The sequence below is a fragment of the Diplotaxodon limnothrissa genome, linkage group LG3 (genome assembly GCF_057381915.1).
Source record: "Diplotaxodon limnothrissa isolate DT_005_m linkage group LG3, D_limnothrissa_male_GT1.1, whole genome shotgun sequence".
NCBI classification, from domain to species: domain Eukaryota; kingdom Metazoa; phylum Chordata; class Actinopteri; order Cichliformes; family Cichlidae; genus Diplotaxodon; species Diplotaxodon limnothrissa.
The window spans coordinates 5,856,138-5,883,908 of NC_140598.1; the positions used below are offsets into that span (position 1 = coordinate 5,856,138).

General features: G+C 42.7%; 1 protein-coding gene across 3 annotated transcripts in view; it reads left to right on the forward strand.

The window, feature by feature from the left end:
- LOC146634327 (protein NLRC3-like) overlaps positions 1-27,771 on the forward strand; it is a 180,231-nt gene that overhangs the window by 94,449 nt on the left and 58,011 nt on the right. Inside the window, exons 1-2 of one of the 3 annotated variants that reach the window (XM_085376708.1) lie at positions 13,651-13,769; positions 14,025-14,126. The exons of 1 other annotated variant lie outside the window; for it this stretch is intronic. In XM_085376708.1, the coding sequence (XP_085232834.1) occupies positions 13,651-13,769; positions 14,025-14,126 (221 nt within the window). Of the gene's footprint in view, positions 1-13,650; positions 13,770-14,024; positions 14,127-15,493; positions 15,546-15,674; positions 17,504-27,771 lie in introns of those variants that run through there. One more of the 3 variants, XM_085376724.1, reaches the window with a different exon arrangement.

Sequence of the window (27,771 nt, forward strand, 5' to 3'; positions counted from 1 at the left end):
AAGCTAGGCGAGTGGCTCCAGCAGATCCCGGGAACAACATCGGAGATCTCTGTCCAGAAGAGCGCAGTCCTGGGAACAGCTAAGATACTGCGCAGGACCCTCAAGCTCCCAGGCCTCTGGTAGAGGACCCGAGTTTGAAGGATAAACCGCCCGCAGGGGCGTGCTGGGTGTGTGTGTATATATATATATATATATATATATATATATATATATATGTGTGTGTGTGTGTGTGTGTGTGTGTGTGTGTGTGTGTGTGTGTTTCTGTGGTTCAGCATTATGATGCTGAACCACATCATAATGAATAAATGGATAAATTTCCAAAATCCCGGAGCAATGCAAATTAGCCGGTGAGAGGTAAGGAGCTCTGTCATTGGTTAGACAGTCTTAGCTTTGCACCTATACCAAAGGCCATTCAGCCTCTGTGTTTACACTCTGCCTACACAGATGTTGGACATGAGACGACACAGGAAAAGGATTTTTGATGTGAGGTTTTTATTGAGATTTTATTTCTTTTTTTTCTGATTTGAAGTATTTATTAATGGAATAATTATTTATTTTCAAATACTGATTTATAAATATTTATTTTATTTTATTTTATTTTTTTGCCTGTCCCGTTTGGCTCTTTTGCATCAGAATTGTTGTCTAAAGGCAAAGAAAGATGCCCAACGGATTTACTTTACCAAACTGACCATCCCAGCCTTGCCGTAATGGTCCATTTGATTCACCTTTTATTGTTTATTTTATTTTCACTTACTGAATACGGGACAGACTTGACTGGGGGAAAGAAGGGGAGAAAGAAAGAGAAACAGCTGAGAAGAGGGACGGGGGAGAAGGGCAAAAAACAAAAACCAACAGAATTTTCTTTTCAATTAAATTACTAGATAATAAATTACTTTTGTATTGAATAAATAAAATAACTTAAAAATGAATTTGTAAATTAATATTTTATCGCACAATTCATTGTTTAAGCAAAGAACTTTTTATTTCGATGCGCTGGATCTTCTGGTCCTCTGCACATAAGTGGATTTCCATTTAGACTTTATATAGACAACAACTCAAAGTGCTTTACAACAAGTCACATTCACCCATACGATCATCTAGTGCTGTACTTTAAACACTTTAAACACAAACACGGATACTGTGGGGAGAGGCCACAGAGGCACAGGGAGAAAACTCACACAGAAATCCAACAATTAAAGAGGAACCTTCTCGATGTAACACTACCATCCTGCAAGATGACCTGGTCCTGGGCCATCTTAATAAGCATGCTGTGCACAGTAGTTTCATATTCCTGCCAGAACAAACACCAGACAGTTTGTACACAAGGCTCAGATTCTCGCTTTGCCAGATACAGACAATAGTTTAAGATCCTAATGTCTCTGCACAGCTCTGTATGTACTGAAATATCCAACCTCAGATATTTCCTGCTCACACTCTGCACCGCCTTAGACAACAAGTAGTTCATGCTATACATAGCATTGACTTTTCATTCCAGCCATGTGCACTCATCAGGGCATCAGTGCTGCCGTAGTAACCACACTAACACTTCCTTGCACCTGTTGAAATGGCCTCAGTCTGATCGTGCCCTGAACAAACTCACCTTTAACATCCCACACACGGACTAAATATGTGCGTGTCAATAACACGTGACAGGAGAACATGCTGGTTGTCTGTCATGGGGCTGAATTAGAAACAGAGCAGGAACTACAGTTTGTCAGATTAAGACTGATCAGGTCCAACATCCGCTCCCAGCACTGATTTACACGTTTGGTGTCACATTGAAGGAAACGCCTACTGGCACAACCTGCATGTGTTAAACTGCTCCTGCGTGTAAACAGCGTGTCACTTACGGCTTTTTGCATCACAAGGACGCGCACTGGCATCTCAGGGTGACTCAGATGTTTGCTGAATGAGGTGTAGACCGGACTAGGCGGGACTCATTTCACCAAAACACGAGCTTTTCCACCCACCAGTGTTTATCTGTGTGCTTATTTTAAAGAATTATTCCATCGTTATCAAATACGAAGCATTACACGCACGTCGAGCCGTTTCTGCTGAGTCAGACACCAGTGCTCCCGTGTGCTGATTCTCGGGTCCATCTTAAACTGGTGTGTTTGCGAATGAACTTCGGTAAAACGTTACAACGTTACCGGGCGCGCAGAGGGTCTCGGAGGCGTGTCGTACCTGTCGGGTGGTCGCGGGCTCCTCGTTCCCGGTGGGTGAAGGTGTTTCTCCTTCAAGCGATGCTGGGGTGACCGGAGAAGAAGCCATGTCCCCCCGACATCACCTCTCACTAAGCGCCGCTCCTAGTGTGACTTTCCTCGGTGTCCTCCAGCTTGCAATACGATGCCTGGCGCGGTTTGCACGGACGGTGGACCGGTTGCGTCGCTCGTTTCCTGCACGATCAAAGTGAGTCTTCGGCTGCACAGTGCAGCCACTGTCCCTCCTCCGGCCGGCGGACTAGTCCAGGCGAGGCGGATGACGTTGTCCCGGGTCTCGCTCGCTCTCGCACATGCAGGACTTGGCCCAGTCTGTCTTCTTCTGCCTCACTCTGCGCTCTGCTTTTCACTTCATGTCTTTTTGTTTTGTAAGGTGGCTAACACGATCACTCCTCTTCTGCCTGCAGGACTCTGTGACTGCTCTGTGCTGTGGCAGCACACTCCAGCCTGATAGTTCATTTTACAGCTTTTGGCACTGCGACGCTCTCCTCGGCTCGACAGACACAATCTCACCATGTCGGCACAATATACTGAGTGCAATCCATAACATGATTTTATCTCACTGTAACTTTGAAATCGACCAAATGTTGCGTAAATGACGTGTCACGTGACTTGAGCACATGCACACCCCCTGTCCTCACAGCAGACATTCATCTTAGCCCCCCCCCCCCGTGTTTTGAGATCATTGCTGCAACAAAAGGTTGCCACAGATATTTCTACATGAAACGTACTGAATCAGTTGGCACATATTTAACTATGGTTGGATGAGACCTGCACTCTGTTTTAATATAATGTTGTTTTGTTTGAGTGGCTGAAATAAAGCTAATAAAATAAATGAATACTAAAATAAAGCTGAATCACATCACAGGAACGACACAGCCCTGTTCCTCCAGGCTGTTAACCTGTGAATCAGCAAACATGTATGATTTATTGTCATTCATTTGCTGAACAAACTTACCTCTGAACTTTGACCCTGAAAATTCAATTCAATTTTATTTATATAGTGCCAAATCACAACAAAAGTCGCCTCAAGGCGCTTCATAGATACAGAGAAGAACCCGACAATCATATGACCCCCTATGAGCAGCACTTTGGCGACAGTGGGAAGGAAAAACTCCCTTTTAACAGGAAGAAACCTCCGACAGAACCAGGCTCAGGGAGGGGCGGGGCCATCTGCTGTGATTGGTTGGGGTGAGAGAAGAAAAACAGGATAAAGACATGCTGTGGAAGAGAGACAGAGGTTAATAACAGGTATGATTCAATGCAGAGAGGTCTGTTAACACAACAAGGGAGATCCAGGTTTCCCAGCTGACGAGCAGAGGGCAGCGGCTTCCACTCGTTTGAGCAGTTTGTTGCGTGACCTCCTGTCTCTCACTGAACTAAAATGCCTCCAAACAACAGCAAAATAGATGGCACTCACTCCAACGTCTTGCAGCAAAAACATTAAGTGATGGGAAGAACAGGTGATGGATGAGCTGCAGATGTAACCGGTGTGATTCTGCGTTGTGTCTGATAAAAAAGGTAAAAGAAAGAAAGACCTCCCAGTAAATAATTTGCCCACTCCAGCTCCTACGACCAAATACAAACAGTGGGGAAGAGGGTTAGTTCAACCCACCACAGCTCCCAAGCTAGCAAGGAGTATATATTCATGCTAGCATTTATGGCGCCTAAAACACATTTATGATACACACATACGACACACTTATAACATCTAACAAAAACAGGCTTAATAATGACAATAATCGAACTAAAATTGCAACCAGAAACATCCAGGTGGCTAAATATGCATTATATGTGTGTTTTAAAGTGTTGGAAAGAAATGACACCCACCTCTCCCACAGGGGGATTGTAGAAAAGGGGAGAGGCAAAAGGGGTACACTGTATTTATAGGATTGCACCGAAGAAGAAGAAAAGAACGAGGAGGGGCTCTAACTGATAATGAACACAACTACAGGCTTGGAGGTCCTAAAAGTCAGGTATAAAAGGAGCAGTTTGGGGGTTTAGAACACATTATAACAATGTGATTTATGACCCTGTTACACAGAGCCAGCAGAATGAGCTGCTGCCACCACCACAATCAATGGTGACGCCAATTTAGAAAGAGCCCCAGTTGATTCCACTCTTGCCAGATGCTGAATACACATCGTCTAAAAGTGTGTGCCATTGACCAAAGGAGGAGTGGGCTGTTCACACATGCCTGTGTTCTTATGGAGCAGTCTTTGAGGATGGCGAGTCCAGAGCTGGAGGTTTAGATCTAAGAGAGTGATCCAAAGTCAGGAGAGGATTACACCCAACCTTCAGAGATCTTCCTATAAGCCAGAACTGGAAGCAGAGCCACCTTTGGCTATGATATCTTTACTGGACCCAGTAAGTCCAGTCAAGGTCAAAAACGTGGTCAGTCCCCCATTTAGTGCCATAGATCTGAAACATAGTAAACAAAATGCTAGTAAAAAGTTACAAACATGTTCAAGTTACATGTCTACAACTCCACAACAGACATACTTTGCTACTGGTGCCAAACAGTACTGCAGTCTGTAGCTTTCCAGCCATCCTTTGAACGTCTTTGAGTTTAATGTAGCCAAAACTGGATTCAGTAATCAGTGTTTATTTACAGAAGCCGTAGAGTATGGCTGCCACATGTGAACATCAGTGACGGCTCATTTAAACTGTAGGAACGATTAACCCAACATCAGAAAAATACTTCATTTTACATTAATGTGACAAATTAACACTGCTGGGACTTTTCTGGTCCTACACTGTTCATGTCCAAGTCAACACATTGTAAGATTTACACGTGGAAGGTCATCTAAGCTGCTTATGTGGAGATTACCTTTCCTTTAACAACGACCAGTTTCTTCTTTTCAGTTTTCAGTTTTATTTGTCATATGCAAGTTAGCACAGGGTCAACATTGCAATGAAATGTGTTTGACGAGCAGCAGTCACTCGGCAGCTTGATACAGTAGGAGAAAATATAATAAAATAAAATAATAAAGAAAATAGAAAAATAGTAAGGAGCAAATATTAGAGAGACATGGTAAAAGAGAAAAGATGACTAAATATATTTGTATCTATAAATATATGTACACTAGTGATTAAATAAGAAAATCTTGAAGAGAAATATGACGGGAGGGCAGATGGGACATTGCACAGGAATGAGCAGCAGAAAATTTCAGTATTGCACTTTTAACACTTACACCCCCGGAGAGCAGTCATTTCGGGGTAGTACCTTAGACCCCCGCGGAGTCATCATTTTGCGTTTCTACCTTTAAAAGCCGGAGAGCAGTCAAATGCTGGAAGTGGAAGCTAAATTGGCTAGTCATTCATATGTATATTGGGTCGTTACCTAGGAATTCTGGAGGGAGGGGATTGGGGGAGAAATCAACACACATGAGTCTAGGTCCTTTGTTGCTGACATTTATTGATAAAAACAGTAGTTTCATTTCATGTTATTTCCTTTTTCATTTCAAGCAAGGAAGTGGATGTAGTTAGTAAGTAAGATATTTCAGACATTATTCTGACACAGAGGAGGAGATACTGGAATTATAATTAGTATCTATGCATGCATTTGTGATTTTGTTTGACCTTCCCATTGCTCACAATTTGAATTTGTTCACACTGCAGATGAGTGTCTCAGGTTTCCTGCAGTATATTGCAAGTAAACCTGACAAGTTTGGGATCAAGTTTTGGGTGGCTTGCAACCTAAAATCCAAGTACATTTGCAATGTCTTCCCATATCTTGCTGGTACTATTGTACCAGTGCTCTGAATGGTGCCACAATGGACCACTGATCAACGACGGGGGTGTGACCACATAACAATGCAACCCGTCACCCCGTCGTTCAGTGGTCGTTGATCAGTGGTGCCACAATGGACCACAGAACGACGGGGTGACGGGTTTCCTGCAGTATATTGCAAGTAAACCTGACAAGTTTGGGATCAAGTTTTGGGTGGCTTGCAACCTAAAATCCAAGTACATTTGCAATGTCTTCCCATATCTTGCTGGTACTATTGTACCAGTGCTCTGAATGGTGCCACAATGGACCACTGATCAACGACCACTGAACGACGGGGTGATGGGTTGCAGTGTTGCACTCACTTTTTATTATTATTAGTACATATGTGTACAAATGGTTGGTTTTTTGTACTGTAAGCAATGGGAAGGTCAAACAAAATCACAAATGCATGCATAGATACTAATTATAATTCCAGTATCTCCTCCTCTGTGTCAGAATAATGTCTGAAATATCTTACTTACTAACTACATCCACTTCCTTGCTTGAAATGAAAAAGGAAATAACATGAAATGAAACTACTGTTTTTATCAATAAATGTCAGCAACAAAGGACCTAGACTCATGTGTGTTGATTTCTCCACACTCACTGCGGATGAGGAGACTGCTTCTCCACCGAAAAAGAGAGCTTGTTTGGGGACTGAGACACTCATCTGCAGTGTGAACAAATTCAAATTGTGAGCAATGGGAAGGTCAAACAAAATCACAAATGCATGCATAGATACTAATTATAATTCCAGTATCTCCTCCTCTGTGTCAGAATAATGTCTGAAATATCTTACTTACTAACTACATCCACTTCCTTGCTTGAAATGAAAAAGGAAATAACATGAAATGAAACTACTGTTTTTATCAATAAATGTCAGCAACAAAGGACCTAGACTCATGTGTGTTGATTTCTCCCCCAATCCCCTCCCTCCAGAATTCCTAGGTAACGACCCAATATACATATGAATGACTAGCCAATTTAGCTTCCACTTCCAGCATTTGACTGCTCTCCGGCTTTTAAAGGTAGAAACGCAAAATGATGACTCCGCGGGGGTCTCAGGTAGAAGCCTTCTTGACTTGACTGCTCTCCGGCTTTTAAAGGTAGAACGGTAGAAGCTGGGAATTCCAGTGTTAAATATAAATATCAATGACAATAAAGTGGAGTGACCAGTGCAGATTAAACAGAGTACTTGTGAAGCTGCAGGTAGCTTCTGAGTGCTGTGTTGTGTGTGTTTAAGTGTTGTGGTTGAGGTGTCGTATGGCTTGGTGGTAGAAACAGTTTTTGAGTCTTGTAGTCCGAGCAGACAGACTCCTGTAACGATGGTAACAAGGAGAACAGCTGATGTGCTGGGTGGCTGTGGTCCTTGATGATGCTGTGTGCTTTATGGAGGCACCGCTGGAGATAAATGTCCTGAATGGCAGGAAGCCTCGTGCCAGTGTTGTGCTCTGCTGCCTTCACCCTCTGTAGTGATTTACGGCTGCTGGCAGAGCAGCTTCGTACCAAACTGTGATGCAGCTCGTCAGCAAGCTCTCGACTGCACACCTGTAGAAATTTGAGGTGATGTTGGCGTTCATGCCAAACTTCCTCAGCCTCCTCAGGAAGTAAAGCCGCTGGCGAGCTTTCCTGATTGTTCTCACCTCAAACACATTATTTACCCATCCAGGTGGAACATGTAGCTGTGCTCGGTTTGACAGCTTTCATCCTGGCAGCAGCGTCAGCTGAAGCATACAAGGCACACATAGATGTCACTGAGCTGGAGCTCTGGGAGAGACGTCGCCACTTTCAGGCCTTTAAACAAAGCTGTTGGAGCACAAGTCCCAAAGATTTATAGTTTCTCTTCATGTCTTCATTGTTCCTCCATGGAGAGATGTTCCAAGTAGCCTTGGCTCGAGACAGGCGTCCTGCAGGACTACCTACCAACTGTCCACTGTTTGCAGTCGTGGTAGAGTAATGTTGCCCACCAGTGACTGAAAACCATGGATTGGAGAAGAATGACAGAATTCAGTGACCTTGTGGGGCCATAACAGAGAAATGACAGCAGTGTAGTGGATCAAATAAAGAGTGATGATGTTATATTTGTGACTGTAGCAGGACCAAGGCTCAAAAGGTTGCAGGCGTTGTTAATTGAGCAGAAGATGGACGGCATCAAGCCCTCTCCTCGACAGCTACAGGATCACAGTCTGCAGGTTCAGTTATGCAACGTTTTAGCATCGATGCGTGAAGTTAAGAGCAGACAGGGAGGTTATTTTTGCACTGGGCTGGAATGACTCAGTTTACCTGTCAAAGGCTATCACGGCTGGGAGAAAACCCTCAGCATTAGTAAAGAAGGACCACGGTGGCCTCTGGGTAGAAACACTGCAGAGTTCATGTGGATACGCTGCTGCATTAGGTCAGATAGAAATATCATAAAGCATCATTAAGTAAAAACGTTTATTAAGAACAAATGTTTAAATATTGTTAACGTGTTTCCCAGAAACATCTGTAGAGACAAAGAGCTTTCTGTTGTTGCTTCGAGGAAACAAGCTCTTCTTTTTAGTTTTGTCCTGGTATTTATTCCAGGACGGACTCATCCACTGAGCAGTGTTTGGGTTTCTTCATTTTCCTCGTTCTGGATGCAAACTATTACAACTCGGGCTTTATTTCAGTGACAATGGCCTTAAGCTGCAATACAACAGGAAGTTACTCATATATAGTAATTTCCCAGACCATATTAAAAATCCATTAACAGGAAATACAAATGATGGGACAATGCCACAGCATGGACATTAGAACAGTTGGGAAAATTTACCTGGAAAAAGGTGAAAATGAGGCTTCATTGAACTGGAATTACAAAGACCAGGAATGTGAGATCCACCAGCCACAACTGAGGGTTTTTACACGTCATATCCTCAAAGTAGAACTACAGTGATCAAAAGAATCGACTTTAATGTTATTCTTTCTTTATTTATGTCAGATTTAACCCCCCAAAAAGCTTTAATCTTTAACTAGTCTTTGGACGTAGCTACAGTACGGTCAGGTTGACAGTTTATGGGTAACATGTGGCCACCAGGCACTGTGACACACTTCCATGTTATATTACCTTGGCGTCCCGTAGGAATACAGGAGAATCATGTGAGGAATCTAAGAGTTGTTTCTTAATTCAATTCAGTTTTATTTACACAGCACCAAATCACAACAGCAGTCGTCTCAAGGTGCTTTATACTGTAAGGTAGCTCGTACAATAATACATACAGAGAAAAACCCAACAATATGACCCCCTATGAGCAGCACTTTGGCGACAGTGGGAAGAAAAAACTCCCTTTTAACAGGAAGAAACCTCCGGCAGAACCAGGCTCAGGGAGGGGCGGGGCCATCTGCTGTGATTGGTTGGGGTGAGAGAAGGAAGACAGGATAAAGACATGCTGTGGAAGAGAGACAGATGAACCGCTGAGTGTTGTCCCGTCGAGGTGGCTCTTCTATGTTGTGCATTTATGGCACCAAACCACAAATGCAAAGGAAGAAAGGGTCGAGGCACAGCACCCAGCTGCCTGACAATATTCAGGCAACCAGGGCCGTGCAGAGAGGTTTAAAGGGGCGGGTGCTCAAAGTTAGAAAGGGGCACATTGAACCAGGCTGAATAACAACAACACACTTTCATCAAGAATCTAATATGGGCAACAAGGCAAAGCAAACGTAGCCGATGCTTTACCTGATGGGTACAATGTTGCTGTTGAGGGGTTGCTGTGGATAGTGCTGGAGGGCAGGGCTGTGTTGGTCTGAGACTGTAGACAGTAAAAAGTCCACAGGAGAGATGGTAGCTGATTAAACAAGTGTCATGAGATAATAACTAAATGCAAAGATTGGTGACAGCGCTTGGAACCATAAGGACACAAAAAACTGTGAGAAATAATTTAGGCTCTGCCTGTGAATCACTCTTTGCTTCTCTTCTTCCTTCCATCCCATCATTTCATATATCACTCTCCACTTGCTGTCTATGAGAACAAGGCACAACTTGCTATTGCAATAAACTATAATCTAATTATCCACACCTAACAACTCCAGCACTTAATCTATAATAAAATGATGACAGAAAAATGTTATAGCCCTGCCTTTAGTAGCCTCACACAGCTCCTGCTGTTTCCTCCTCATGTCCTTACCAGCCATGTCTGCACAATATTATATCATGACTAATATTTTTTTAAATCCAGCTAAATAAAACACACACATGCACACACAGTGACATTTTAGACCTTCTTCAGAATACTGTATATACTATGGGCATCCTTACATTATTATTTATTACTAGAGCTACAATAATAAAGCAAAGAGGAGGGGGAAGTAATAAATATGAAATAATGTATTTATGATGATTCCATTTGTTTCACTATCCACTCTGTGCAGAGGCAAAGCTTATTACATGTTTAAACTGTAGAGATACAATCATTTTACTGCTGTAACATCCAACTTTTGTCTTATTTAAAATATAAATCTAATATAAACTGCTTCTTAATGTATGTTCTTTAAAATACAGCGTGTGTTTTTAATATATTATAATTATAATAATTATTATGTGGACATGCATATTAGATCGTTTTTAGTGAAATATAATCCCTCCAGAAAGGCAGGAAAAGCCCGGAAACTTGCTTTAAAACTAAATATGTTCCCTAAAACGGTGACAGAGCTACAGACCCATTGCAGCCTTACACAGGTAGCCAGCAGCTGTGCTCCTCCTCCTCCTCCGTGAAAACGGGTGTGGGTCACAATCAGCCAAGGTTTTGGGTGAACCCATTGTGAGATCTAGCCCCACGCTATCATGTGATTTCCTGTGATCAAATGTCCCAGGATGTGAGTGGGCGTTAAGACGTCCATGTCCCTCTTCAAGCAACTTAAAGAAGTCCAGACGCTTTTCTTTCCAAGCTCCTTCAACAACATCATTCATAGAACAGCTTCCAGCTTCTTTTGCTCGGCTACAGTTTGGATGGATTTGCAGATGCAACAAGACTAAAATGGTTAGGGTCAGGAGGTCAAAGGTCAGAGCTCCTGTGGGTCTGAGGGCGGCCTCACGCTGGAGAAGGATGAAGGAGTCTGACCTGAGCCAGTGTTTGACATGAACACATCAGCACTGCTGTCAGTGAGCCTAACGACAGCCGTTAGCCTCATTTCAGTGTTTCAGTCATAAAAACACTTCCTGTCACTGTGGTGGTTACAGTGACATCATGCAGTTTGTGCTTTGACCTCCAGAGGGCGACAAATCAGCACAGACAGAGAGCTCCATTCAAACTTTGCTGCCATCAGGAATAATTCTTCAAATATAATCATCAGTGTTTGAGCAGCTATGATATCAGGGACAATCTAGACATGTGTGACAATACTGAACATGTCACATGACACACCTCAAACATCATGTGATCCACTCTCAGTCTGCACTTTCATTCATGACTTCAACAGGTTGAAATGAGCTTTGAAGAAACATTCAGTGAAATAAATCTTTCATGGATTCATGTGAGCAGCAGATGAACTTTGTACCAACAACATCTTCAATAACAGAGTCTGAATGAAGCTCAGGTGTTGATGCTGCTCACTGATTGGACGCTTGCTTTCAGCTCTGCTCTCAGTCTTTACTGCACAGGTGAAGGTAGAAAGTGTGACTGGATCTATAGACTGGAAACAGAGAAACATGCTGAACATTTGAAGCTTTGCAGCAGAAATGTTCATGTTACAAATACAGCAGAGCTGATCTGGGATCAGTGTGTTCACACCTGCAGCTACAACAAGGTTTCATGTCTCCACACGTCAGCATGTGAACTTTACTCTGACTCAGTCTGAGCAGTCAGACGGCATATTTTTAAAGTTAACACATCAGCACACACAGAGCTGAGCCCCTCCCACCTGTGCTGAGTTTCAGGTGGAGCCCCGCCTCCTTCCAGGAAGCAGCTCACCTGTGTGTCCGTGTTTAGTGTCCAGGTGTGGAGTGGAGCTTGTTGTTGGTGTGAAGAAACTGTAAGTTTGCTTTGTTTCCTCCTTTAACAGTTTGTCTTTAGGAACTTTACTGTTTGTTCAGCTCGTGTTTGATTTCTTCACACAACAAACTGTGTGTGTTTGTATTTCCGGTCTCTCCATTAAAGTCAGTGTGTAATGTTTCCTGGCTAACATCAGCTGTGTGCAGCTTAGTTCAGCACAAATCTGCCGCTCCATAGTTCACGGTAACGGACTCACAGCTGGACCAACGAGGCCGAGTGTGTCCGCCACTCTGAGCTACGTTCGTGTTTGTGTACTTGTAGTTTGTACTTTGAGTTCACTCAGAGCCCACAGAGGACGCAGCGTACGTGATGACGTCACAGCCCTTTACCTCCTTTACTGTCACTGTGATTAATATTTACACACGAGACACCTGACAGCATGTTAATGCTAAGCTAACACTAAGCTAACGCTAAGCTAGCCAAGAACCCAGAGTGAGGTTAAAGCTGAGTAAACACTGACCCCAGACCAGCACCGTGATAAAGTGAGCTGCTGCTGCTGAACTTGAACAGGTAACAAAGTGATGAGCAGTCAGGCTGCAGGTTTCTACCTGTTCATGTTTCTACAGTAGAATCACTTTGAAGTGTCTTTGTGCTGTTTCATCTTTGATTTGTGTTCATAAACACTCAGAGAAACATCACGTGACCTCATCAGGATCTGTGTTGGTGTGTGGGGCTGTACCTCAGCTTTATGTTGTTACATGCTCATTTGTTCATTTTACACAGTAACATCAAAGTAATGTTATGAGGAGTAATGAAGTAACGTACTCCATTACTTTTAATCAAAGTGTTCTGTGTAATATGTGTAATAATGACTGTTTTGAGTAATGACCAACACTGATCACAACAAAGAGGAAATGCCTCCAACATGCACAAACATTTGAGCCACAACATGCAGTTAATGTGCACAAATGTCTTTGATATGCTGCTCAGTGATGGTGGTGACTGTCAGAGCAGAGCTACTGAGAATCAATAAGTAATATCAATGATGGGATCAGAATCACTAAATTCTTCTCATCCCTGTCAGTATCATACATGTGCTGTATAATGTGATAAATGTAGAGGTGCTGGCTGTTCTCTCACTCTGCTGTTTAGCTGTAAAGGACGCCTCCCTGCCTTTGTCTCATTCATGACCTTTAATAGTCTCTTCTAACATGCAGAGATCTGTATGATCTGTTTCATAGAGTCTAACCAGCCTGTACAGGTAACAACAACAGTCACTGCATCACTGACACACAAACGTCATCTCTGTCAATAACAACATTCATACATGGAATAAAAACACATCAGTGGATCATTGCTGGAGCTGATGTTTGTGCTCCTGGTGCAAAGGCTCTCAGTTTCCTCCTTGAAATAACATCAGTGGTGGGTCAGCGACATGCTTTCTTTCCCTCTCAGGTTTAAATATCTGGGACTCTCCACCGTTTGGTTTTACAGCTGAAGAAGCTTCTCTGATGAAACGTCTTCCAGAAACTTAAAGACGTCTCTTTTCTCTCCAAGCTCCTTAGATCACATGACCTGGATGACTGAACCTACAGACATATTGACCTGGTTTCATGGTCACATGACAGGTCAGAGGTCAGCGACTGTAACTCAGTTCCTCCTGTTAATGTGAACTCACTGAGTGTTTGTGGTTTACCTCTCAGACTGACTGAAGATGATGATGGAGGAAGAGGAGGACAGAGCAGAGTCTGCAGGGTCCAGCTGTCCGTCTGTGAGGAGTGACCGGTCCAAAGATTATAATCCAGACTTCAGTGGTGAACCTGGAGCAACGAGGTCAGAGAGCTGAACTCACTGAGTAACAGAAATAATTCTGCACTGACATTATAATCAGTGTTGACTCTGGTTGATTGTCTGACTGTGTTTGTGAGCTGAGAGGAAATGAAAATGAGTTTGTAACAAAAATCAGTTTTGTCCAGTTTTCCTGTAAAAAGCTGAACTCTAATCTAAGAGGATGTTACTGACAGGAAACAGCTGCATTATCTGCAGTCTGTGTGATCACAGCTGCTTCAATCATGTTTGTGTCTGCAGAGGTCAGAGGTCACAGTCTGCAGGGTCCAGCTGTCCCTCTGTGAGGAGTGACCGGTCCAAAACTCCACCCCCAGACTTCAGTGGTGAACCTGGAGCAACGAGGTCAGAGAGCTGTGATGACTCCTTTACATGTTTGTGTTTCCTGGATAAATATGACCTGAAACATCCTCAGATTGTTACAAAGATTCATTAAAAAGAAAACAATGAAAGAGAAAAGATCCAAATGTTCGACTTGGTCATTTGCTGTTTGAGGACAGTGATGCTCATATCTGTGGGGAAAGTGTGACCTGAGTGGGTTCATGTTTGTCTTTAAAGAACAGAGCTGCTCTGATTCTCTTTGTGTCTGATCTGTTAAACAGTCTGAGAGGTCACACAGAGACCCAGCAGCTAAAGCCTGGATCATACTGGCTGCTGTTACTCCATCAGGACAACACTGAACCACAGTGGTGTGGATGTAGTGGATAAATCCCACCATACTGATGCTCAGAGTTAACCACAGGGAACAAAACCAGATGTTACCTTCAGATTGTGACCTTTGGAGTGGACGATGCAGATTTCAATAGAGAATAAATGTTGTTGTTTTTCAGCTGTGAAGAAAGAATCTAATTTTCTGAACTTAAGAATTTATGATGCTGGAAACAACATGGAGACTATAACACAACATTTCCACTGTGTTCATAGAATGAATGTAAAACTGTCAGACATTCATTAAATATGCAAAATGTCTACAGAAGCATCAGAGGGTCAGACGTGAAGCACTCAGTGATTTTGATCAAATGACTCATCAGTTATTGATCTGTACTACACTGATCTACCACGTTAGTAAAGCTGGTGTTCTGGTGGTGGAGGGAGACTCGGATCATGTTCTGGTTTTGGAGCAGTGATCTGCTGATGGTTCAGTTTGATGAGCTTCTTCAAAATCATCCCTGACATCACCACTGAAAGGACGTCCATGAAAACAGACTGAAAATTACTGATATGTTCACAATCTGAGAGTTTAAAACTTGACAGACTTGATTCAGATGAAGTTATTTGAGCAGAAACTCCTGGATCTTTATCCTGTGTTGATCTAATCCTTCATGGTTCCTCCACAGAGTGGACCAGCAGAGCTCAGAGGTTCCCAGTGGTCAGTCTGCCCAGCAGCATCAAACACAGCTGGACTCCATATTTATGGTCTGTACATGTACAACAACTACTGTTACATCTGTTCTATTCACAGTCATCTCCATGCTGCTCTTTGTAGACCAGTGGATCGTCAGTGTGTCCAACATGGATCTGATGTTTGGCTCCATGATTTCAGTCTGATTGGCTCATTCATAAATATTCTGTTCCAGCTGCTGGAGGACAACATCATCACTTTTGTGAAGAACGAGCTGAAGAAGATCCAGAAGGTTCTGAGTCCAGATTACCCAGAATGCTTAGAGAGTCAGAGGAGCAGCAGCAGAGAGGCGTTTGTGAAGATCACAGTGGACTTCCTGAGGAGAATGAAGCAGGAGGAGCTGGCTGACCGTCTGCAGAGACGTAAGAGGATTTATCTAAAGATTTAAGCTGCTGGATAAATGAGACATTTTCCAGAGATGGAAGATGGAGCAACATGTTTTAAAGATTAGTTCTTTTTGGAATTGAGTGTTTATTTTTCTTCTCATTCAGAACTTCAAGCTGCAGTTTGTCAGCGTAACCTTAAATCCACCCTGAAGAAGAAGTTCCAGTGTGTGTTTGAGGGCATCGCTAAAGCAGGAAACCCAACCCTCCTGAATCAGATCTACACAGAGCTCTACATCACAGAGGGAGGGACTGCAGAGGTCAATGATGAACATGAGGTCAGACAGATTGAAACAGCATCCAGGAAACCAGACAGACCAGAAACAACCATCAGACAAGAAGACATCTTTAAAGCCTCACCTGGCAGAGATGAACCAATCAGAACAGTGCTGACAAAGGGAGTGGCTGGCATTGGGAAAACAGTCTTAACACAGAAATACAGCCTGGACTGGGCTGAAGACAAAGCCAACCAAGACATCCAGTTCATATTTCCATTCACTTTCAGAGAGCTGAATGTGCTGAAAGAGGAAAAGTTCAGCTTGGTGGGACTTGTTCATCACTTCTTTACTGAAACCAAAGAAGCAGGAATCTGCAGCTTTGAAGACTTCCAGGTTGTGTTCATCTTTGATGGTCTGGATGAGTGTCGACTTCCTCTGGACTTCCACAAAACTACAATCCTAACTGACCCTAGAAAGTCCACCTCAGTGGATGTGCTGCTGATAAACCTCATCAGGGGGAAACTGCTTCCCTCTGCTCGCCTCTGGATAACCACACGACCTGCAGCAGCCAATCAGATCCCTCCTGACTGTGTCGGCATGGTGACAGAGGTCAGAGGGTTCACTGACCCACAGAAGGAGGAGTACTTCAGGAAGAGGTTCAGAGATGAGGAGCAGGCCAGCAGCATCATCTCCCACATCAAGACATCACGAAGCCTCCACATCATGTGCCACATCCCAGTCTTCTGCTGGATCACTGCTACAGTTCTGGAGGATGTGCTGGAAACCAGAGAGGGAGGACAGCTGCCCAAGACCCTGACTGAGATGTACATCCACTTCCTGGTGGTTCAGGCCAAAGTGAAGAAGGTCAAGTATGATGGAGGAGCTGAGACAGATCCACACTGGAGTCCAGAGAGCAGGAAGATGATGGAGTCTCTGGGAAAACTGGCTTTTGATCAGCTGCAGAAAGGAAACCTGATCTTCTATGAATCAGACCTGACAGAGTGTGGCATCGATATCAGAGCAGCCTCAGTGTACTCAGGAGTGTTCACACAGATCTTTAAAGAGGAGAGAGGACTGTACCAGGACAAGGTGTTCTGCTTCATCCATCTGAGTGTTCAGGAGTTTCTGGCTGCTCTTCATGTCCATCTGACCTTCATCAACTCTGGACTCAATCTGCTGGAACAACAACAAACAAAGTCCATATGGTCTATATTGTTTTGGAAACAAAAACCTGAAAAAGAAGTAAAATCTGTAGAGAAACACTTCCACCACAGTGCTGTGGATAAGGCCTTACAGAGTCCAAATGGACACCTGGACTTGTTCCTCCGCTTCCTCCTGGGTCTTTCACTGCAGACCAATCAGACTCTCCTACGAGGTCTGCTGACACAGACAGGAAGTAGCTCACAGACCAATCAGGAAACAGTCCAGTACATCAAGAAGAAGCTCAGTGAGAATCTGTCTGCAGAGAAGAGCATCAATCTGATCCACTGTCTGAATGAACTGAATGATCGTTCTCTAGTGGAGGAGATCCAACAGTCCCTGAGATCAGGAAGTCTCTCCACAGATAAACTGTCTCCTGCTCAGTGGTCAGCTCTGGTCTTCATCTTACTGTCATCAGAAGAAGATCTGGATGTGTTTGACCTGAAGAAATACTCTGCTTCAGAGGAGGCTCTTCTGAGGCTGCTGCCAGTGGTCAAAGCCTCCAACAAAGCGCTGTAAGTACATTTGTATTCATATGCTCGTTGACAAAAAGCAGGTGTGATCAACTAAAACCACTAACAAAATAACCCCCAAAACCACAGTTATGAGTGCTGGTGTCTGAAAAGTGTATACAACTGTTAAGTGATAATCAGTACTCATTTTGTTCAATACTGAATACCTGTCGGCATTTCTGAAATTTTTCTGGGTGTAACTGTCATCAAAGTTACACCCAGACCTGGCCTTGAGTTGTTATCTGAGTTTTAATCATGAACTCTTCTTAAACGATGACAAAATAAAGAAATTTGGCACGTTTTGTTGATACCAAAAGCCTATTGAACTATCCACTGTTCTTTTACTGCTCTGTTCTCTGTTCTCTCTCTGATTGTTTCCACATGTTGCTCGTTACTTTCTTGACAAAAAGAGAATGGAATATTGCTAAATGTTATGTAATCTCATTACACTTGATCAAAAGTAAGTTTTTTTTTAATTGTTTTTCTGTTATTTTTCAGACTGAGTCTCTGTAACCTGTCAGAGAGAAGTTGTGAAGCTCTGTCCTCAGGTCTCAGCTCTCAGTCCTCTAATCTGAGAGAGCTTGACCTAAGTAACAATAACCTGCAGGATTTAGGCGTGAAGTTTCTGTCTGAAGGACTGAAGAATCCACACTGCAAACTGGAAACTCTCAGGTGAGATCAAGCATTTTGTAATCAACTGGCAGAATTAGCAAATTAATAATAAGGTAATCCTTTAATAAGAGGAGATATGGGGGTGTTCTGATGTGCAAAGTACTCTTATGTTGAAAGATTCTAAAACAAGAAGTAGTTCCTGGGAACTGCTTTCTGTTTTATTGCTGTCTAAGTAGAAACTTGCTGATGAAATTACTGATGAGTTTGCAGAGTTGAATCCACAGAACACAACACAAATATTCTTACACCCATCAATATGTACATAGTCATGGTGTTGGGTGCTGAAGATCATAATTAGAAATTTAATTATAAATTTCTTTAAATGCACATTCAGGTCTGTGACACTCATTCAGACCGTGAGCACTGGCTCTGTGCTACATACAGACATTTCTGCATCCTTGCCATTCAAAGGCACTTTGTTATATATAGTTTATATATGTAGTATTCAAAACTGAACTGTAAGCTTGGTGTTTTTAAAGGAAGCAATTTTAATTCAGTGTTTTCATTAGTCTTAATTTTATACATTTACTACCACTAAGAAGAGAACGGACATGACCTTAAGGCCTGGACAAGTTTGAAACCTTTTGTCCTTCACAATGGAAAATGGGTATCACTTTATCCAGCTTCTAATTTATAAATTCTGCACTCAGCTTTGCCGTCTCCAATATCACTGAAATTCAGCCAGATGCTGCTCATTTTATGCTTTCACTTTTTCCTGACACGCTTGAATTTAAACCTGTGTCTGTGTGTACCAGGCCTGTACCACTAAGCTTGCTTTCTTCTGAACGTTTGCCCCCATCCCTTTCTTTAAATAGTGGCATGATCCCAGGCTGTCTCTTAATGTGATTGGCCACATGATGTGTCCATCAGAATAAAGTCCCAGCCCTGCTGCCATGGAATATCAGCAACCCTGAAAATTCTTTAATAACTGATATATGAAATTATCTCAGGGGCTGAATTTGGCCGACGGGCCATATGTTTGACACCCCTGGTTTAGACAGTTTAGCATTCTATGTTCTACTGAGTTAACTCCAAGCTGAGTAGCAAATCAGCTAACTGCAGCCACAAGCTCCGACTGGTTTTCTTTGTGGATGATGATGTATTCTCCCTTTACTAGGTTCACTCAGGTGTTCCACTCATGGTTGTTATTAACTTCCTGTTTTATTTTGGTAGTTTTCATCTCTGGTGTCAAAGGTTTAGTTTTACTTCCTCCCCTGACATTGTCTACATGAGTTTCAGCTGTACAAGGTTTTATTGCGTGTTTATTGATTTGACGCTTCTTTTTATTTAACTATTATTGTTGACTTCTAAACAATTGTTAAAAAGTATTTTCATTGAAATATCAAATAATTTATTACTTTATCAGCTAATTCATTATACTTCTCTAAATAAGGGTGATAGTGTGTGTGGGTTGTCTTCAGATACTCTGCTTCCTCCCACAGTCCAATGTGAATGAGGCCCAGCTGTAAAGTCACAGCAGTCACACTGTATGTGTCTCATTGTCACTGGAGTTTAGGCTCCATGCATCCAGCTGGTGCTGCAGAAAAAGTAGAAATGTTTCTGTTTGGTTCTAATCTGCTGCTGAGTCTCTTTTACAAAGATAGAACTGCAGCTAATCATGCTCATGTAGCCAGTTAGTAAAAACCCAAGTCACCGTCAGACTAGGGTTGCCAACTTCCTGGGACACCTCGTGGCCAGGGCCGGGCGACCCAGTTGTCTCCACCCTTCCAAGTGTGGTGAATTTTTTAGCTCTTTTTTTTGTGTGTGAAATTATTTTTTTAACCATTTGACTTGAAGTTGATTTAATGATGCATATTCTTTGTGATATGAACACATGGGAAACAAATGATCATTTAGCCATTTATTTTTAGCTCAAAATGACAACATTAACACAATAAAACAGGTCTCTTTCTTAAACAGAAGCCTGTCATGCTTAACTTTAAAGAATATAAGTTAATCTTTCTTTAAAAGAACTCTGTCCTGCTTAACTTAAAATTATATAAATTTATAGAAAACAATAGAAAGAAAAACATTCTTATAACAGTCCACATGAAGTGCATTTAGTGCAGCTGGCTTCAGTTGAGGTATTATTTCAGCTTTTCTAATGCTAATCAGCTGCTCGCGTTTGTAAACCTGCTTGTTCCCATGATTACGCATCTTAACTCATCATCATTATTAATCTATGTATTACTTTTATGTATTAGTCATCTATTCGTTGTAATCATCTATCCTTGCAGTTGTTTATTACACAAAATAAATTATATTATCACACTTCTGGCCACATAGAGTTGATATTCACTGCACATGCTCACATTAACCTTAACCAGAGGGTTTAAAAACAACAACAATGTCTACATACCATATCTTCTGCTGCCATGGCCTGGTGAACAACAAATTGGTTAAGGGTTCCCTGAGCTTTCATGCCACTCATGTGCCCACCACTAGAAGCATGCTGCCAGTCCACCATGGCCTATGAAAAAAGTGCGACGGCACACAGTGCAGTGCGCTTTATAGGTGTTATCGCGCACTTTTTCCAGCGAGGTGTTTTCATTTTCCCATTCCTCCCTGCACTTATGCAGCCTTTTTTTTTCTTTCTCGGTGGGGTACAAACATTGCTGGTCGAAGGTGTACTGTCGTCCGAGACTTGCACCGCAGTGTCAGCGTTTGTTTCCCTGTTGGCCATGCTTCTTTTTGTGGTCATCTGTTGTCTTCTGGTATTTTCTCAGCGAGCGACCTTTCCTCTACCAATGAGATAAGTGGTAATCTGAATTGTCATACTCGTGCGTAAGGTCATTGGTCACAAAGCAGGAGAGGGGCTGGGAATTATGTTTTCAAACAAAGCGTTAATTCCATTAACATTTATAGACTACTTTTGATTCTCTCTGTATTACAGGACAAAGTGCGTCCCTTTGGAGCTCAATACGGGACGTGTACTTTTTATTTATTTATTTATTTATTTATTTATTTTTTTTTTTTGCCTGTCCCGTTTGGCTCTTTTGCATCAGAATTGTTGTCTAAAGGCAAAGAAAGATGCCCAACGGATTTACTTTACCAAATTGACCATCCCAGCCTTGCCATAATGGTCCATTTGATTCACCTTTTATTGTTTATTTTATTTTCACTTGCTGAATACGGGACAGACTTGACTGGGGGAAAGAAGGGGAGAAAGAAAGAGGGAAAGAGAAACAGCTGAGAAGAGGGACGGGGGAGAAGGGCAAAAAACAAAAACCAACAGAATGGGCAGGAAAAAAAAAATGCATATATCAATCACCTGGATCACCTGCTGAGAAAGAAAAAGGAAAACAAGCAGAAGAGAACAAGAGTAATAGAATAAACAACATCACAATGATATATGGGAATATGACAGTAAATACTAAATATTAAACATTATTGTGCAGCACATAAGATCAACAGAACACAGTGTGCTTTGAGGTAGGAGCCAAAAAGGGTGTAGTTTGTGGGTGTGATCACCCGTGTGTACACCTGTGAGCATGGATGCGCTTGTTTTTTTAAAAGGTTCCTTCATGTAATGATCTGCTAGAGGGTGTGGGGGGGGCACAGCCCCGTCCTCCAGGGCATGAAGCAGGTATGGAGGAGATCAAAACTCCAGACATCCAGAGGCCCCCAGAACACAAGAGACCAAGGAAGACCCACAGAGGGGCAGCCGCGCCACTGTCGTGTACTTTTCTTTCTAAATACGGGACGATTCCGTTATTCAAGGGACGGTTGGCAACCCTACGTCAGACACAGCAGAAATTTAGTGATGATCTCACTGTATGTGGTCTTTTAGCGCCTCCTAGTGGTGAATTTGTGGAGTGGTGTTAGTCTGGGTGAGGAGTGTAACTATTGAGTGACACAGACCGAGCCTGCATGCTGGTAGCACCTTAGCCACAGCTCGGGTGTGGAAAAGCTGAAAAAGAAGGTTTTCTAGTTTGTAACGAGGAAAAAACTGAGAGGACTAAGTGAAAGAGAGGCTGGAGAGTAACACAGAGCAGCAATGAAAGCTGTTCACACAGTTTAGACAGTTTAGCATCAAATGTTCTAGTGAGTTAGGTTAGCTCCATGCTAACGAACAAATCAGCTAACTAGCAAGCCAGCTAACTAGCAGACCAGCTAACTAGCAAACCAGCTAAATGTAGCCACAAGCTGCGACTGCGGTTTTATAACGAGAGCGTCAGACACTCAGACTGGTTTTCTTTGTGGATGATGATGTATTTTTATTCTAATCCTTCATGGTGATGCTGCCATTCACCCACTGCTCCTGGCAATGCTGCCAACTCCTCAGTAAGGAAAATTGCTATTGGCTGTCCTAAAAGTTGCTGGAAGGAGGTCAGTGTGAATGGACTGTTGTCATTGGTCTGAATGTGTCACTATAAACATGTGCTCTTCATTATTGTGTGTGTAGAACAACAAATAAAACCAAATCACAAAAAGCTTCAAGTCAAAAACACATGAAACTTTGAGGGTTTTTCCCTAGGATGAGGAAGCAGACTCGGCCCCAAACAGCTGGATATATGGATGGTTACCACAGCAACCACAGCAGTGCGCTCTGAGTATATTTAGTTGTATAAAGGTGTTTGTGGTGTGTTGCAGCTGAAGCAGCCTCATGTATGTTGACACAGGGAGAAAATAGTGTGAGAACACTGTTCACAGCAGTCACAGCTCGCTGCCTTCAACAGTCTCTTCCTTCCTTGTTTAGATGTCACTGATATCACCGCTCTCACACTGACCACCTGTTGGAGCTAACATGCTAACATGGCTAACAGCAGGATCACTACATGTAGTCCTTAGTGATGGAAACTGGAACCATGAAGTCAGTGATGCTGGAATAAGCATCTCCACAGTGACACTAATGGTAACTATCATGACTCTTTGATGATATTCTGTGAAACACTGACAGAGAAAAGTGTTGGACAAATCTGAACAAGTCTACTTAATATACACGACTGTCCATAATTTTGATGGACACATGTTTTGGAGAAACGCCCTCCCTCCTGCTGCTCAGTTCACTCCGCTGTTCCACTCATTTTTGTTCATTATAACCTGTTTTATTTTGGTAAGTATGGTCTCTGGTGTCAGACGTTGTCTGGATGAGTTTCAGCTGTGTCACATGACCCTCCTGTGTTGACCTCAGCTGTATAGATGGCTCTGTCCTTCCCTCAGTCTTTATGTCAGTGTCAGTTTCTCCTCCTCATGTGCTGCCGGCCTCTTTTAGATTCTCTTTAGTTTGTTCCTCGTGTCCTTTCATTCCTCAGTTTAAGACACCAAACTCATCAAAGGTTCAGTCTGCCTCCTGAAACACTCCCATTCATGACATGAGACCAATACAAGATGTCCTTGGCAGCACAAACACTGTTTTAAAAGCAGCGATGGGCAAAGCCAGGCTTCGTCAAACTGAAACACTGGAAGCATTTGTGCCATCTTGAAGATGCTGTTCTGTGAAACGGGGACACAGACGAGCCCAGCACAGTTCACAACACAACTACAGACACACAATACATCAGTTTAGTCAAACATAACAGACTGCTGTGTTTACTGTAATAGGCACACAGGTTTACAGCTGTTTGTTGGCCTCATGTTTTGCTCCCAGCCGTGAAGCTTTGGATGCGTTATGTTGACTTTGAGGTTTTCTGGGAGTTTGTGTCATCAGTTCTACACACTGTCAATCAAAGTTACAAGCTGGCGTGGCGTTAGCTTTGATTTGGAATCACTTTGAAAAAGATACATTTCCATGAAAAGATTAAATGTGTTTTCTTTCTTTATACAAAGTTTGTCCCATTTTCACAGGCTCATTCTGACCAATCAGAAGCCTCCATTTCACGCACATCTTTAAGTCGTCCTCAGCTGAACATCTTCTGAACCATTAAAAAACTTTCCTGAACTTTACCTTCTAACACTGGCCTGATGTTTCACTGTCAGTCTGGAGTTTGGCTCATAGTGATCCTGCACAAGTCCTGTTGGATTTGACAGACTCAAAAAGGAAAATAGAGCCTGGAATCAATGTGTTTTTCTAGCTTTCCTTTTTATAGGATCAGTATTTTCTGTATTTCTACACACAGTCTGTGAGTAACAGCTGACAGTGAGGATGATATCCCTGAATGCAGTACATCCTATTTTCTGTTGTAAGTAGAAAAAAGTAGAGCGCAGACAGAGCTGAAAACTGGGGCCCGTTCTTCGTACCTCGCTTACTACATCCAAGATCAAATGACACATCCAAGACCAAATCATCGCGCTAACCGTGAGCTCGCTATTCCGGTTCTCCGAACACACCTGTTGTTGACGATTAGTACAGCTGGATGAAGTAATGTGAGATCACCGGGTGTCGTAAAAGGGGCTACGCATCGATAGTAGAAACATTGATCGGCAACCCGCTGATTGGTCGGCGAAAATGTCGAAGGAGCGCGCTCGGTATTTTTCGGCAGCAGAGCAAGAACTCTTGAGTGAGGGATTTCAGGAGTTTCAGAGTTTAATCAGAACGCAAGGGAACACTGCAAAGGCTGCAAAAGCAAGGAGAGAGGGCTGGCAGAAAGTTGCTGACAAATTAAACTCGTAAGTAATTTAATAATAACAATAATAATGGAGTGGATTGATATAGCGCTTTCCAAGGCACCCAAAGTGCTTTACGATACCACTATTCATTCACTCTCACATTCACACACTGGTGGAGGCAGCTACGGTTGTAGCCACAGCTGCCCTGGGGCAGACTGACAGAAGCCAGGCTGCCATATCGCGCCATCGGCCCCTCTGGCCAACACCAGTAGGCGGTAGGGTAGATCTATCATATGACACTATATTATCCAATATTATATTACACTATATTATATTATAATATGTTATATTATATCCCCTTTCACATTAGAGCCACAACAGGACCCACTAGAACATGGGAACAAGTAAAAGTGAAATATAAGAATGTTCTACAGAATGGTAATATTTATCACTTATATTGCTTTTAGTCTCTTGGAAAGAGACCCTGAAATAATCTGTTAGTTTGTTCATAACAGCAACCAAGAAAAGGGCAGAGCAAAAAAAGACAGGTGGTGGTCCTGCACCCCCTCGTCAACAAGTTGGTTAAGTAAATAATACCCTCACGGGAAAATCGATATCTCTCTATGAGCACACTGTCGCGCTGAGCTAAAGGATCCTGTCTATCCCGCAATATACGCTGAATTCTGAGGACTCTCCTTATCAATCTTGCACCTTCCGCAATGGGTGGCTCGCGTATACGGACAGGACATGGCTGCGACAGACTTCCCAAATCCACCTTCGCTTTTATAGCCGTGGTCTCTCATCTTGATTACACGAAGTAATTTACAATTACTACTCTGAAATATGAATTACATCTGTAATAATCACATACATGTAATAGAATGTTAATAGTACATTTCCCTTTTTTAGGAAATGACCTGTATGTATCTGTGTGACATCAATAAAAGGATCAGGTGCTGCATTATCTTTAGTTACATTGATAATATTTATTTATGGTGAAACAGTGGTGGAATATCGCTGTTGCTTTCGTATAAATGAAGCGGACATACCTGCGTGGCCGCGATCTAATCCTGTTTACATAAAGTAAACCTGCTCCCGAGCAGGTTTACGCTTACGGCTCTGTTGCTATGACAGCAAGTCCCGGATGAGCTTCGGAGAACCGAACGATCCAGGATCACGCGAAATCGTCAACAATCTAATCCAGCTAACTTACTTAGCGAGGTACGAAGAACGGGCCCCTGGTGCCTGTTTGATTTAGTCCTTGAAGCAGTTTTTACTGTTTTTACTGAGATCTTCTAATGATGTTACAGACAGTGTGTGGCTCTCTCTCTGCTGATAGGACTGAATGTGTGTGGAATAAACTGAAGCAGTGATATAAAAGCATCATTCAGCCATTAAAAGGGTCAAAAAGACCAGTCAATGAAAAATGGGAATTCCCGAGACTGGCAATGCCTGGAAGCCGCAGGTATGCCACCTGTGGCAGCTGAGGTCACGTGATCTGAGTGTTTGAACCAGACGTTGGAGCAGCGTTTCCAAACATCTGCACTTCAGAAGCTCCAAAGTGTGGAAACGTCACTGTGGAGCATCTCATCCCTATCTAAGAGATTTTCTTGCCTCTGCAAAGCGAAGCTTGCAAACAGCACCATAGTTTGTCAATCCCAACCAATCAGAGCGCTCCTTATGTCACGTCACATGACTCGTGTGTTTTCCTCTTTGATTAGCACCCAAAGAACTAAAGAAAGGCTAAAAGGACGTTCAGCCAATCAAATCCCTCCTAGCAACAGGAAGTCTAGAGAGGAAATGGAGCAGAGAAGGAGAATCACCAGTTTAAATGTCTGAGTTTTAAACTGGTGACCCTCTAAAGAGGCTTTTATTGACTCTTTCTGTTTTCTTTACAGCTTTTTCCACCATTTAAACTGTTTAATATCAGATTTAGAAATAACTTTTGGACAGTTTTTCTACATTTGCACTAAAATGTGACATAAGTAATGACTTTCTGACTTTACGTTGGACTAATCTAACGACTCAGCCTGGCTATGTTGGACTGGGTGTGGAAGCAGCTCCCAGTTTGAGTTCAGGAGACAGACACCCTCTCTACTTTGAAGATCAGCTTCAAACTTTCCTTTTTGATAAAGCTTATAGTTCGAGCTGGATCAGGTGACCCTGAACCATCCCTTAGTTATGCTGCTATAGGCTCAGGCTGTTGGTGGACTTCCCATGATGCTCTGCTTTCTTCTCCCCTCTTTTCACTCCTGATGCTTTTATATGTCACTACTGCATGTCCTTAACTTTTGTCTCTCTGTTTTGTTCTTGTCTCTCTGAGCTCATCTCTTCTCTTTCCCCTCACCCTGCAACCAGTCATGGTAGATGCTCCTCCTGGAGCCTGTTTTCACTGGGAGGATCTTTGTGTCAAAGGGAGTTCTTCTTCCCACCATCACCAAGTGCTGCTCACAGTCGATTGTGTCGCGAAATCTATCAATGTAGAGCAGTGAGACAAACCACGGAGGCCCCAGAGAAGTGCAATCAAACGATGAGTTTATTAACACACAGGAGAAAACATCAGCCTATGTCTTCTGACAAAAATACATGTTGTGGACACTTACAAAGCAGTGGGCTATACGCCCCCCCTTGGCGTCAATAAAAATAGTCAGAGTAAAATATGTTCCAGACATTAGTCACAGTTAATGGTACATCTTGTACATCTTTAATGGCTATAAACAGACACAGAACTTCTCTTTTCTGTAACACCTTCCATACAAGGTAATAAACTTCAAGCCCTCAGGGTCTCTGGGGCTAATTATTGACTCTGGTCATCTGTTGCCAAGTAGAGTAAATATAGTGAGACACCAAATGAGTTAAGGCCTCAGGCCTGACACATTCCTAGATTATATGTGTTATATGTATTGTAAGCATCCATGCAATCATCCTGTTCTAGTTTCCCTCAGCATGGATCACCTGGACAGTCACGCCAGTGAAGCTTAAGACCCTTAATGAACCGAACATCAACTCGACATAAGCACAAATATGCAATGTGTATGAAATACTTCTGACCGTACTTGTAATAAGAGTTAACATAATTGAAGGATCCTCAAATGAACATGTTCAATAGACAAC